This window comes from Myxocyprinus asiaticus, chromosome 6, assembly GCF_019703515.2.
Source record: "Myxocyprinus asiaticus isolate MX2 ecotype Aquarium Trade chromosome 6, UBuf_Myxa_2, whole genome shotgun sequence".
Taxonomy (NCBI): domain Eukaryota; kingdom Metazoa; phylum Chordata; class Actinopteri; order Cypriniformes; family Catostomidae; genus Myxocyprinus; species Myxocyprinus asiaticus.
This window is the reverse complement of record NC_059349.1, coordinates 19,434,396-19,446,623: the sequence shown is the minus strand read 5'-3', so window position 1 is coordinate 19,446,623 and position 12,228 is coordinate 19,434,396. Positions and strand designations below refer to the sequence as shown.

General features: G+C 36.5%; 1 protein-coding gene across 1 annotated transcript; it reads left to right on the top strand.

Moving 5' to 3' along the window:
• The first annotated feature begins 8,381 nt into the window (after positions 1-8,381).
• On the top strand, positions 8,382-10,865 carry LOC127442448 (growth arrest and DNA damage-inducible protein GADD45 alpha-like). The gene is made up of 4 exons (XM_051700500.1): positions 8,382-8,522; positions 8,922-9,023; positions 9,128-9,344; positions 10,133-10,865. Exons 1-4 carry the CDS (start codon positions 8,482-8,484, stop codon positions 10,244-10,246), a joined length of 474 nt encoding a protein of 157 aa, XP_051556460.1. The 5' UTR covers positions 8,382-8,481; the 3' UTR covers positions 10,247-10,865.
• The last annotated feature ends 1,363 nt before the right edge of the window (positions 10,866-12,228 follow it).

Below are 12,228 nucleotides of genomic sequence, written 5' to 3'. Positions count from 1 at the left end.
CCTGAGACCCGTGCGTGACTGCTGTGTGCATTTTCCATTTCCCTTTTTGATTTGTAACTAGTTTTCCTTTTTTTTTTTTTTTGTCCTAAAAATGTATGTCCACATATGTGGACATACATCGTGACTCCAGGGGTGGTAGACAGCGTCAATACTCGCTGAACTATCCAGGCCCCCACTGCCAACCATGTTAAAATAAAATTATACATAATAAATTCTGAATCTATGTACTGATTACCATTGTCTCATATCTGCCAAACATGTTGAGTGGTCCAAAAATTATCTACAGCCTGAAACTGAACTTTTGGTCGAATTTTAGGAGTGAAAACTTAAACTGCATAAGCACTTAGCTGCATAAGAAAGCTATAGGATGATACCTTGCTACCTTGCTCCCTATTTAGTGAATGACTTAACCTCCAGTGTGCTGTCTGTCTGCACTTGTCTAAGAACAGTTCGAAATGCACTTTATTTTCATCCCAACTCCATATAAAGCCTCTAAAAGCTACGTTTTCCAGCTTTTGGATGAACCCATTGATTCTCATTATGACACATAATATAGTAAATATAGGATTTCTAAGGAAAAAAATGTGCTAGAGTACACATTAGTGTGCATTGTATTTAGCAGCGTGGCGTTTTGTGATAAACTGCTCATATTTTAAAAATGGCATATCGGATGAAACTAGAGGCTCTAATCTTTCGACTCAAACAGGTTTCACTGTAAAAACTTAATTAGGTTTCTTACCAGATGTTGTTTTGTAGGCGTTTCTCCCAAAGACATACCCCACTCTGATCAGCATCATGTCATTTTGTCACATGACTCCATGCGTTGAAAGTTTAATAATTTACTGACAGCCTAGAGTCTTCTGAACTGAGATCAGTCAGTTTAAATCAATTTAAATTATGCGTTGTGTATAGCAAAGCCAAAATACAATATCCACGAATGTGTACACGCGGGGTCGTACAAGGTTAAAAAGGTTTTTTGAGTGATATTCACAATCTACATGCTTCTGCATAAAGTACCACATGCCCAAATTATTCCACAGTCTTTTTGGATATCTTTAGAGATTTTTTTGTTTGGAAAATTGAAGATGAAGTATGAATGAAATATGCCAGTTGCCACCTTCAGAAACTCATGTTTCCTTAGATTTCTGATTCAGAGCTCTGTGCAAAAGCATATTATATTTTTAGACTCCCACCTTACACTCACACACTCACACACAGTCCCCATTCTCTGCCACACTCTACAGAGTGAGGTCTCTCTCCCTCTCTTTATTAAATGACCTGTCTGCCTGTTTTTGCTGTCTGTCCCTAGTGGCGCTGTATGTTAAATTCTATCATTAAAACCCATTACTGAGCTATCAAAACCCTCTGTAATTCCAGCTAATGACCTAATTTCCCTAAGTGTCACCCATGTCAGTCAGCACTGGGGCCACTTGCTCTGGCAAGCGTTCAAAGTAGTGTCGCACTCTTGCGGGACATCCCCCACCCTCTCTTTTTCAGAAAAAGAAAGAGGGAAAAAGCTCTAAGAAATCAATGGCTATGGAAAATGACAAAGCTCTGTGGCATGGGACTTGAGCCCACGTGTGTTGGTTCTGATATACTGATTGATCTCTAAGTCTAATAGGTGCAGTAGTCAAACAAGGAACGGCTTCTGATGTGTTAAGCAGTTTAAGGAGACCGTAGTACTGATACACATGATTGTTCCAGATCTTACACATACCAATGAAACTTCTTGCATTTTCAGGAGCTGAACATTTTAGAAATATACAAAGTAGGAAGTGGGGACAATGACACACATAATTTCCCTATTTAATCTTCATCCTCCTGCTCTTCACCATGAGTTCCCCTTCCTCTACACTGCCAGACATCGTCCTCTCAATTGGAAAAAGGACCCTGAGGCCAGTGGAGCACCAAGCCCCTGTTTCTTCAAGGGATGGATAATTGACTCCCTTCGAATGGTAATTTATCGCTTGCATATGCCAGCTAATACATCAGCAGGCAAAACAGTGCTGACCTCCCAACCTTGTCCAACAACTCTACCACTGCTACCAAAACAAGCACACACATGCACGCACACCTTGGCCCGGTCCACCCCCCTCAATAAAGAGCCAGGAGCCTAGAAGTGAATTGGAGTGGGATACAACTGGCAGGGGAAAGGAAATAAAATGATAGATGGGTGCATTGTGGCATTATAAATGAATTATGCTGGCCAAATACCTTGAGCAGAGCAGTGTGTCAGCCGGTGTCTAAACTAATCTAGGAGGAAATATGACTGTCTCTATATTAAAGAGTGCAGCACAGTGAATTAGTTGAGCAATCAGTCTATTACAAAGACACATCATAGATGGTTTTATTCATTGGCCCACATTTATCAGCCTCACATTGTATTATACTCATCAGTTGGTTTGTTGTTTTTGCAGATTCAATCAGTGGTATCGTCTGTCACCTCCTTTACATTCACTCAGCTTGACAAGGATTCATCGCCACCTTCACTCTACTGTAGCTCCGTGAAATCTACGTACCTATTTATTATGATGCTGAAACAACAGAACATAAAATACAATTATGAATATTCCGGGTTTAATACAAGTTAAGCTCAATCGACAGCATTTGTGGCATAATGTTGATCACCACAAACATTTATTTTGACTTGCACCTCCTTTTCTTTAAAAAAAAAAAAAAAGAAGAAAAAAAAAAGAAAATATCTGGGTTACAGTGAGGCCCTTACAATGGGAGTCAATGGGGCCAATAATATGCATATTAGCATGATTTTGTTGTGATAAAATCGCTTACTAACCTTTTTGTGTAAAGTTATATCCAGTTCTGCAACTTGTTATGATGTCAGCAAACCCTAAAATGACAGTAAAAATGACTATTTAAACTATTTCACAGCTCAGATAATACATAAGTTTTAACATGAGAATTAATGTAAGTGTAATGTAAATTATAAGCTTCACATTTCTGGTTTTAAACCCTCCAAAAGTTGGCCCCATTCACTTCCATTGTAAGTGCCTCAGTGTAACCCAGATTCTTGCTTTTTAATTTTTGTGGTAATCAACATTATGCCACAAATGCTGTCAATTGACCTTAACTTGTACAGATCCCGGAATATTCCCTTAACTCTAGACTGTATACATGAGTTGATGCACCATGTTAGCTGTATAAGCTGAAACTTTCTGGTAAGAAAACAATATCGTAATCAGTGTTATACTGTATAAATATGCAAATCCAAACCATGCAGTAATACAATAAAGGAGTGATTCTAGGATTTCAGTATCAGCCCCATATCATGTTATGAGATGTGTTGGTCCAGAGGTACTTCTTGCTTTAAGAGGAAGTTAAAATGAACTTACAATTATTACTTTTTATTTTGTTTTCAAATTGCAACTAATTGCCAGTAGATGTATATCAGTAATGGGGGGCGAATTTGGTTGCATTTTATTTTGCAAGTGTTATGCGCATCTGAAAGCTGTGTACGGGGGGCGTATGTCAGGGTCTGCCACTGAAAAGAGGGAAGAATAATACCCAAAGGTAAAGTGTGTCATTTCTGCACCACTAAATTCACTAAATAGAATTTAAAAAATAAATGACTGGCATTGGTAAAAAGGTAATACTGCCCAAACAAACAGAGTAATGTTTTGATAGTGCCGCAGTCTTTACACTTTTTGGTGAAATCAGCCTTCGAATGGCTTACTTACAGTCTCTGCATATTATTATTATTATATTAACCATAAAAAGGTTTTTGTATTCTGGGGGAGAGAAGCAATGAGCGAGGCGGTCAAATTTTTGTGAAAAATATTAAAAAGGGGGTCCCTGTGAATACTGAGAACATGCAACTTTGTATATAAAGTCTGGCTTCAACTCACAATCTTTGTCTTAAAGTAAAAATGCAGCATTTTTTTAGAAGGCAGCTGACCTCGAGGCAAACGCTTCTCTTTTCACTGTGATTTTCATAATTTCTTCAAGCTCTAAATTTGAAAATAAAAGCAATAATTTGGGGGGGGGGAACATGGAAATGTAGTATATGGGCCCTAATGTGTTGAACAAAAGCAATAAATACATTTTCAGAGGTACATTTATACGCTTGCCCTTTTTAGGGTTTTGCTGGGAAAGGAAAGAGTATTTTAACAAACAAAAAAATTACACTTCCCTTTTTTTTTTTAGTTCATTAATGACTGATAAGGGGAGGATTCAAAGTAAAAGACCCTAAAACATGATACAGCAGCTGCTGTTTTCTATACATGAAGTACTGAACATGAAGAAAATGAAGAGAAATCACATAATCACAGATTTTAGGGGAGCTGCCACTGAGAAGACAGTAAAAAAGGTCAAGCAATGCCTGTAACTATATTGAAAGACCACACTGACAAAACAATACTGAAATGTCTTTTCTCTTATTAAACTTACAATTAAATTTAACATTTTAAATACAGATCTTTTTTTGTAATTTTTAACATGCAACATACAGCTAAAAAAAACACATACAGTGGATCCCCAACCCCACCGAGAATAAAAAAGTTGTGTACCAAAACTACTGAAAGAAAGAAAGAGAAAAAAGAAAGAAAAAGTAGGAAGAAACAATAATATGTAATATCATGAAATATAATGAAATATCAACTTTCATTTGTTCAGAATTCATGCTTTGATTCAAATGCATCGTCAAAATAAACTGAAATTGAAATCTATAAAAACAAATAAAAAATAATTGGAATCTTACTAACTGAAGATTTAACTGAAGCTTCAAGCAACAAGACAAACTATAGTCTGCCAATCTGTAAGAAGCACAACTTTATATATAGGGTAGTCTGTATTTATTGTCTCTCATTTCTATTTGTTGTCTAACCTACCATTGTGCTTCTGTGTTGTAAATCTGTTTCTTAAATGTTGAATGTTTTACAGAGGCTTCCAGAAAGATCACATTTTTTCTCTCTCTCTCCGTCTCTGCTGTGCAAAGGAAATATGACAATAAAAATTAAGACAAAATAAGTTTTCTTGTGGAAAAATATAAGATATCTTACTGTAAGTAATATAATTAATAATCACATCAGCAATGCTGCAAAAACATTTGATTTAATTTACCAGATGTGATAAGATTGTAGTACTTTTTTTTTTTTTTAACTGCCTCCACATTCTAGGTTGTTTATAAAATAGAAACAAAAAAATCTTGGACACCATGCCTAGTTGTAAATAATTAATTGTTCCCTTTTTTTATTTTTTAGTGTTTTCTGTTTTATTTATGACTGAACGTTTAATTATTGGTAGTCTATATTTAACGTTTAGACACGAGACCTGTTTCATCAGACTCAGAGGATTTCATTTCTTGATTCAACCCTTGCTTTCTAATAAAAAGGGAATAATGTCTTGAGATATCTCGGTAAGTCTGAAAACATCAGTGTTTATAAATCATGCTGGGCAACCTGAATTACATTCATTGCTGACATATATGCGTGTTTTAGACCTTCAGGGGTCCGTCTGTTCATTCCAGCATCCGCTCAGGGCAGATTTTAAGCACGGCGCAATCGTTATTGCTGGTAAAACATTTGGTAAAACTTTGTCGCCATCTGGTGTAAAGTCGTAAAACTGCAGGTGCCATTCTAAAGTTCTCAGTAACATGCCGAACTTGTTTGATATTGGCTTGTCTGGAAAAATTACAAGAGATTTTATAAAACTAGGACCACTGCAGATGCGGAAACAGCATATTTCCACAGTCACAGCTAGTCCGGAGACATGTTTACCCTGATTTATTTTATTAGTTTAAAGTATAGTTCACCCAAAAATAAAACTTCTCTCATCATTTACTCACCCTCATGCCATCCCAGATGTGTATGACTTCCTTTCTTCTGCAGAACACAAATAAAGATTTTTAGCAGAATATTTCAGCTCTGTAGGTCCATACAATGCAAGTGCATTTGGATCAGAACTTTGAAGCTCCAAAAAGCACATAAAGGCCTCATAAAAGTAACCCATACAACTCCAGTGGTTAAATCCATATCTTCAGAAGCGATATGATAAGTGTGGGTGAGAAACAGATCAATATTTAAGTGCAGTTTTACTACAATTTCTCCTCCCTGCCTAGTAGGTGGCGATATCAAAAACTAAAGAAGAAGAAAGTGAAAGTGGAGATTTAAAGGACTTAAAGGTGCACTCAGTAACTTTTGTCTTTGTGTCATCTTGGACTTACAATGACACCTAGTGGCCTGGATGCAGCATCATTTAAAATCAATAGTTTTCAGCTTCAGATGCCATTGTAGACGTTTAATATTCACATTCAGCCATGATTACTTTAATCAGTGGGTGAAAGTGTCCAATAACAGGACGGTTACTGAGATTAAGTGAGTTAGTATTCGGCTGGTCATGTGATTTTAACATAGCACCCCCCATGTGCGGACCCTCTCCATGTAGAATAAAACAGCTTTTATAAGGTTACTGATATGACTGGAGTCTTCATTTTAATGTGAGTGCTCATGATTTCCCATATATATATTGCAAAATTACAATTCATGTGTTTAGGAGTTAAACATTTTTTTTTTAGGAGTGCACCTTTAAATCAGAGATCTTCTATTCTCAGATAACAACCTCCGGGCTTTTACCATAGGAGAGAGCATAACGGTCAACTAGCATGTTAAGACAGTAAGTCACAGTTTGCGGATACCATATGGCCCATACAAATGAATGAGGAGAGCCATAAATTGACATCTACCTGTCGCAAAATCGTCTATGTCTTTTCTTATAAAACAGCAACTGTATCATAGTAAACTCCACACATAGTTCATTCCAAAAAGATTGTTTTATGTAAAACACATTGAAGATTAGTGGACAGACTGTCAATTAATTAAGTGATTAACTGTTTCCTGACAAAAGCCGTTTATTCAGCACACTGAATCATCTCCTCCATAGACATCTAATGTCTATGGGACCATTGTGTTATGCTATTTTATGCTAACCTTGTAGACTCCCCCTTCAGATGGGCTCTGCTTAAATATTGATCTGTTTCTCACCCACACTAATCATATCACTTCTGAAGACATGGATTAAACCACTGAAGTCGTGAGGATTTCTTTTATGCTGCCTTTATTTGATTTTTGGAGCTTCAAAGTTTTGGACCCTGTTGACTTGCATTGTGAGGACCAATAGAGCTGAAATATTCTTGTAAACACATTTGTTTGTGTTCATTAGAAGAAAGTCACACATCTGGGATGGCTTTATTTTTGGGTGAACTATCCCTTTAAGTAAATATGATGATTCAGTCGTGTAAATATGAGAGAGGGAAAGAGCTTAACTTTCTTTTGATGTGTATTGTGTATTGTAACTTATAGCATTATGGAACTGCTGTTAGCTAGACGGCAAACGAATGTGAAGAAACATTTCTAGCTTTCTTTTTTTTAAGTGTAGGGCAAGCTTAATTTTACCTTGTCATTATTACTTATATTTTTAAATAACTTTTCACGTCATTGATAGAATTTGTTGTGAAGAAAAAGTGCCTCACTCGCCTCAGAAAGTCTCATTAATCCTGCGCGATCGGCTGAACAAAAGCAGAATCTCTTAGACATGCCCCACATGCCCACTTTACCTCCATATGTCCGTCTCGCACATACACACCCCTGCTGCCGTTCATATGACACACTTCACTTTATTGTAATATTTGTCCTGTACAAATACAAACATAACAGGGGCGTCTTTTACTTGTGATATTGTGATAAAACTGTATTTTAAATAATGTGAGAGGTATATCAATTATATTGCATATAAAAGTAAACTATATCAAAGGTAAAAGTTAAGTTAACGTTATACCAAAGAAAAAAATCGTTTCCTGTCCTCAAGGTGTCACTGTTGTGTTGGTGATCGCACTAGCTCCAACTATTAAAGCAGATGAGCAGGGTCTCATTGAGCCACATTATCAAAATTGTTTCAGCAGAAAACGAGGCGGGCGAAAAAATCAAAATAAATATATTTGGTAATAATGCTTGAGCAGCACTTTAACCTGTGCTAAAACTCTTTTTTTAATATGCAGAATGAGAACAGAAAATCCATAAATTTATGGAAATGTAAATTATGTATTTTGAAACATGCCTCGCATCAATCAATCATTCCTCAAGTTTAAAAAACATCTCGGGTGTTTAAAAAACGCCCCTGTCCTGGCCTGTCCGTGTAAAGTTTTCCAACAAGGTCAAAACTACGTCAGCCCACGTGAATGACAGGACATTGGCCACGCCTAGAAACTTACACGGACCAATGAAAATGTGCGACTTTTGTTAGTGCATCACTAACAGCCAATCACAATGATTTATGGTTTTATTCATTTGCATGTATCCAATAAGAATGAGTATGCAGATACGGCTCTAGTAATTGTTCCCCGGAAAATTAAATCTAATGTAACACCGCACAACGCCAGAATTACCCGGTGACAGTCAGAGAAAGAAGACCTACGAGAACACTTTTTATATAGGAAAGTAACTACAGTTCGTACTGGATATTACGTGCAAAATGACTTTTGAGGAACTAAACGGAGATTACTCTATAGAAAGGTATGTTTGTCAAAATGCATTTATATTATAGTTATGTGACTTGACAGACAGCTTTATTATAGAAGGTTACCTCGTGTAAACTGTCAGCTCAGCTCACGAGACTAATCGCTTCACGCGAGCTTTGAAAGTGTTGTAAAATATTTTATTATATGAATTCCAGCAAATTAGTCTTAAACAACAGAGTTTATGTATATATATATATATATATATATATATATATGTGTGTGTGTGTGTGTGTGTGTGTGTGTGTGTGTGTGTGTGTGTGTGTATGTATAACGTGCTAATACTCAAATAATAAAAGCAGTTTACAAGCGCAGCACTTTAAAATCGGCTGCACGAGCTCTTGCTATGTTCTCGACTTTAATAAAGAATTGATTTATCCGATCTGTGATTTTACAGGATGGATTCAGTGTCTAAAGCTGTAGAGGAGGTCCTGCGCTCTGCATTACCTCAGGGATGTATTACAGTCGGAGTCTACGAGGCTGCAAAGTCACTCAACGTGTAAGTTGTTTGGTTTCAAATGTCCTGTTTCATTGCAACAGGTAGTCTTAAAGTGAAGCTTTTAACACAGTAAAACTAACTAAACCCTCCATTCTTCTGTTCAGGGATCCCGATAATGTGGCGTTGTGCATCCTGGCCACTGATGATGATGATGTGAAGGATGTGGCGCTTCAGATTCACTTCACTCTCATTCAAGCTTTCTGCTGCGAGAACGATATCAACATCCTGCGCGTGAACAACACGCGCCGCCTCGCGCACATTCTCGGGTGCGCGGGTATGCACGGGAGCGAGCAGATGGACCTGCACTGTATTCTGGTCACTGTAAGTACTCCATGTGTGGCAAGGAATCTAGATAGAAAGCAAAAGCAGCAATAGGCCACCTTACACCACGTGACCCTCTCCTTTTAGTAACTTATCAGGACATGCCCAGGTGTAACTGCCACTGTCAGGCGTCCACATCAACATCCTGCTCTGCACTTATTCATATGCAAATAGAAGTTTCTCTTATTAAATTACAGGATAACGATTTGCATTTCATATTTTTCTATTAGAATGAGCAGTTGCACTCATGTGTCATTCTTATATTGTGTCAAAGGATTTAGTATACTCCAGAGATTTGCATACTCCTAGAATCAATTGGCCATATGAATTGTTTCATCCATTGCCAGTTGACTTTACTTTGATTCATGCTCAAGATTTGTGGTTTTGGAAGTAGAATGGTGAGAGTAGAGGAATGTCTAGGTAAAGTACTAGTGTATGGCCAATACCAATATAGTGCTGATATGTATAAGACAATTCAATACAAGCAAATAAGTTGTAAATACCTAAACATGTATTTTAAACAAAATTTACTCAAATTGCAATAAAAACACTAAATGTGCACTATCCATTGCGATAATTGTATGTAGATGTTGGAACTGACATTAGGAGCAATGACCACTTATGTTCACTGGCCAGAAGAAAACGATAGAATTTCAATATGGTCAAATATCTGCAGATTAATCGGCAAGGACGATATATTGGTCTATCGCTAGAAAAAAGGTTACTTGGCAGGATATGTTGTAACTAACACAATGTTTTAATCCCATCTCTTTTTATGACATTCACAGGTTCCCCATGCATCCACATGGAAAAACCCAGCTCTGGGAAAAGTGAAGCACTTCTGCAGAGAGAGTCGCTGTATGGATCAGTGGGTGCCCATTATTAACCTTCCGGAACGATGAAGACCACTTAAACCTATTTTGAAATCCATGGATATAAAATATCTAAATAAAAAGATAAAAAGGAGTGATAGTCCACTGCCTGAAACTGGGACTAACCCGAAGAAGGAACACCCTTTTGCAATCTGAGATGATTCAGCTGTTTTTGGCTTTGCTCGTGGGACATTGTGAAGATGTTATATGAAGCTAATTGTGAATGAAAGTGAGCACCTGAGTATCTTGTGACAGTGTGTTGGGTGGCATAAAGCACTTCAGTTATTTACAGGATTACACAAATCAGTGGATATTTGGAAATCTGCTGCCCTTATTTTATAACCATTCCTTGTACCTTTGCCATCATATTGAATAGTACATTAAGATATCATTACTTGTGTTGTATTAATGTTGGGAAAACTCTTCTAAAGGGACTTGCTTCTAAACCACTGAGATGAGAACTATGCATTTATGGTATCCTGTGAGAACTGTTTTTTACACAAGTTAATTGTTCTTTTGTGGTCTTTAAATTATTCATATTATATTAATTTAAAAGTAGTATTTATGTGAACTTTTTATACTATTATATGCAAACTTGAAATGCAGCGGTATGTATTTTGTGTTGGAATAAAAGTATTTTGGAACACAAGATGGTAGTCATGCAGGTTATCATGTTGGAGGTTGCTGGAACTAGTAGAATTGACCTGACACCACCACACACACCTCGCATGCTGTTCAGATCAGTGGGGTCACTCTGGACTCAGTGGCCTTCGTGACTCCATGTTACAGACAGACAAAAGCCATCCAAGCCTTTCTTTTTTCCTGCTGTAGTTAGCGTGACCATTGGGTGCATTCATCAAAACAGATTCCTTTTTCATGCTGAAATAAATGGCTCAGGTTCAGCTTAAATTATGTGAAGATCAAACATGCTTTTGGTAATTAAATTTTTTCTAAATTGTGCTAAAGTGATATTTATCTGCAGGCCAAAAGTGAATGCCGTAGCAGGTATGTAACACATTACACAAGACCAATTAAGAAAACGGAAGTGTCTAGAGAATGGCTTCTGTTGCCCTTGACTGTAATTTAGAAGGTGTGGCTACGATCGCATGACTGCCATATATTCACTTAGATCTGCGTAGGACGGTAAATCATTTGTGTAAACCTACTCCTCTGTATAAAGGTGATGAATCAATTTGTCACAACATACGTCAGCCTTGGAGTAACATGCAGCCCACACTACTTCTTTAACTTTCTTAACAATAATTTCCGTCATATCCTTGATGTTGATTTTCATTCTTACAAGAATTTTAAACATTACCCAAAATATGCTAGTCTAACAAATTAGACTTCAATTTTCACTACATTTATTTGGTTTCAAACTACTCTGCCTACCACTTAGACCTCAGTTATATGTATTGATTTTTGCCTTTCAAGTGTACATCTAATACCTTTTAAAGAAGATAACTTGCCTTGTGACTTCACATCTAATAATTTTGTCATAATAAGGTCATAATATTGGCCAGGAACATGCAGCAGTTTAAAATGTATAACTGATAACCAGTGTCGGGTAAGTTACTCAAAATAAATAATTTACTACAAATTACTTCTCTAAAAATTTAATCAGATTACGTAATACTTCAACTAAAAAGTAATCACATTACTAATTATTTTACTTTTAAGTTACTTTCTAAATCACTTTTCCAAGAAAAGTTTTTGGTTTTCTGCTCATTCAAAATGTCTATATTTCCTCATCATTGTCGCACACCCTTCAGCTGTCACAGAAATGCTAATGGACGTACATATGAATTAATATTTTAAATGTATTACACATAGTACTTTAGCACAAATAATTTACTTAAAAGTAATTACTTTAATTGAAAGTCAGTAACTGTAATCTGATTACAAGAATTTAAAATGTAATGTGTTACAATACTTTTTTACTTAAAGTAATTTGATTACAGTAACTAATTACTTTGTAATTGGACACACCCAACACTGCTGATAACACCACA

Bases quoted from the DNA above. Each gene is read 5' to 3' on its own strand.
- LOC127442448 (XM_051700500.1), top strand. From the start codon at position 8,482: ATGACTTTTGAGGAACTAAACGGAGATTACTCTATAGAAAG. The intron at 9,024-9,127 runs GTAAGTTGTTTG...TCTTCTGTTCAG, and splicing joins GCTGCAAAGTCACTCAACGT to GGATCCCGATAATGTGGCGT. The intron at 9,345-10,132 runs GTAAGTACTCCA...TGACATTCACAG, and splicing joins TGCACTGTATTCTGGTCACT to GTTCCCCATGCATCCACATG.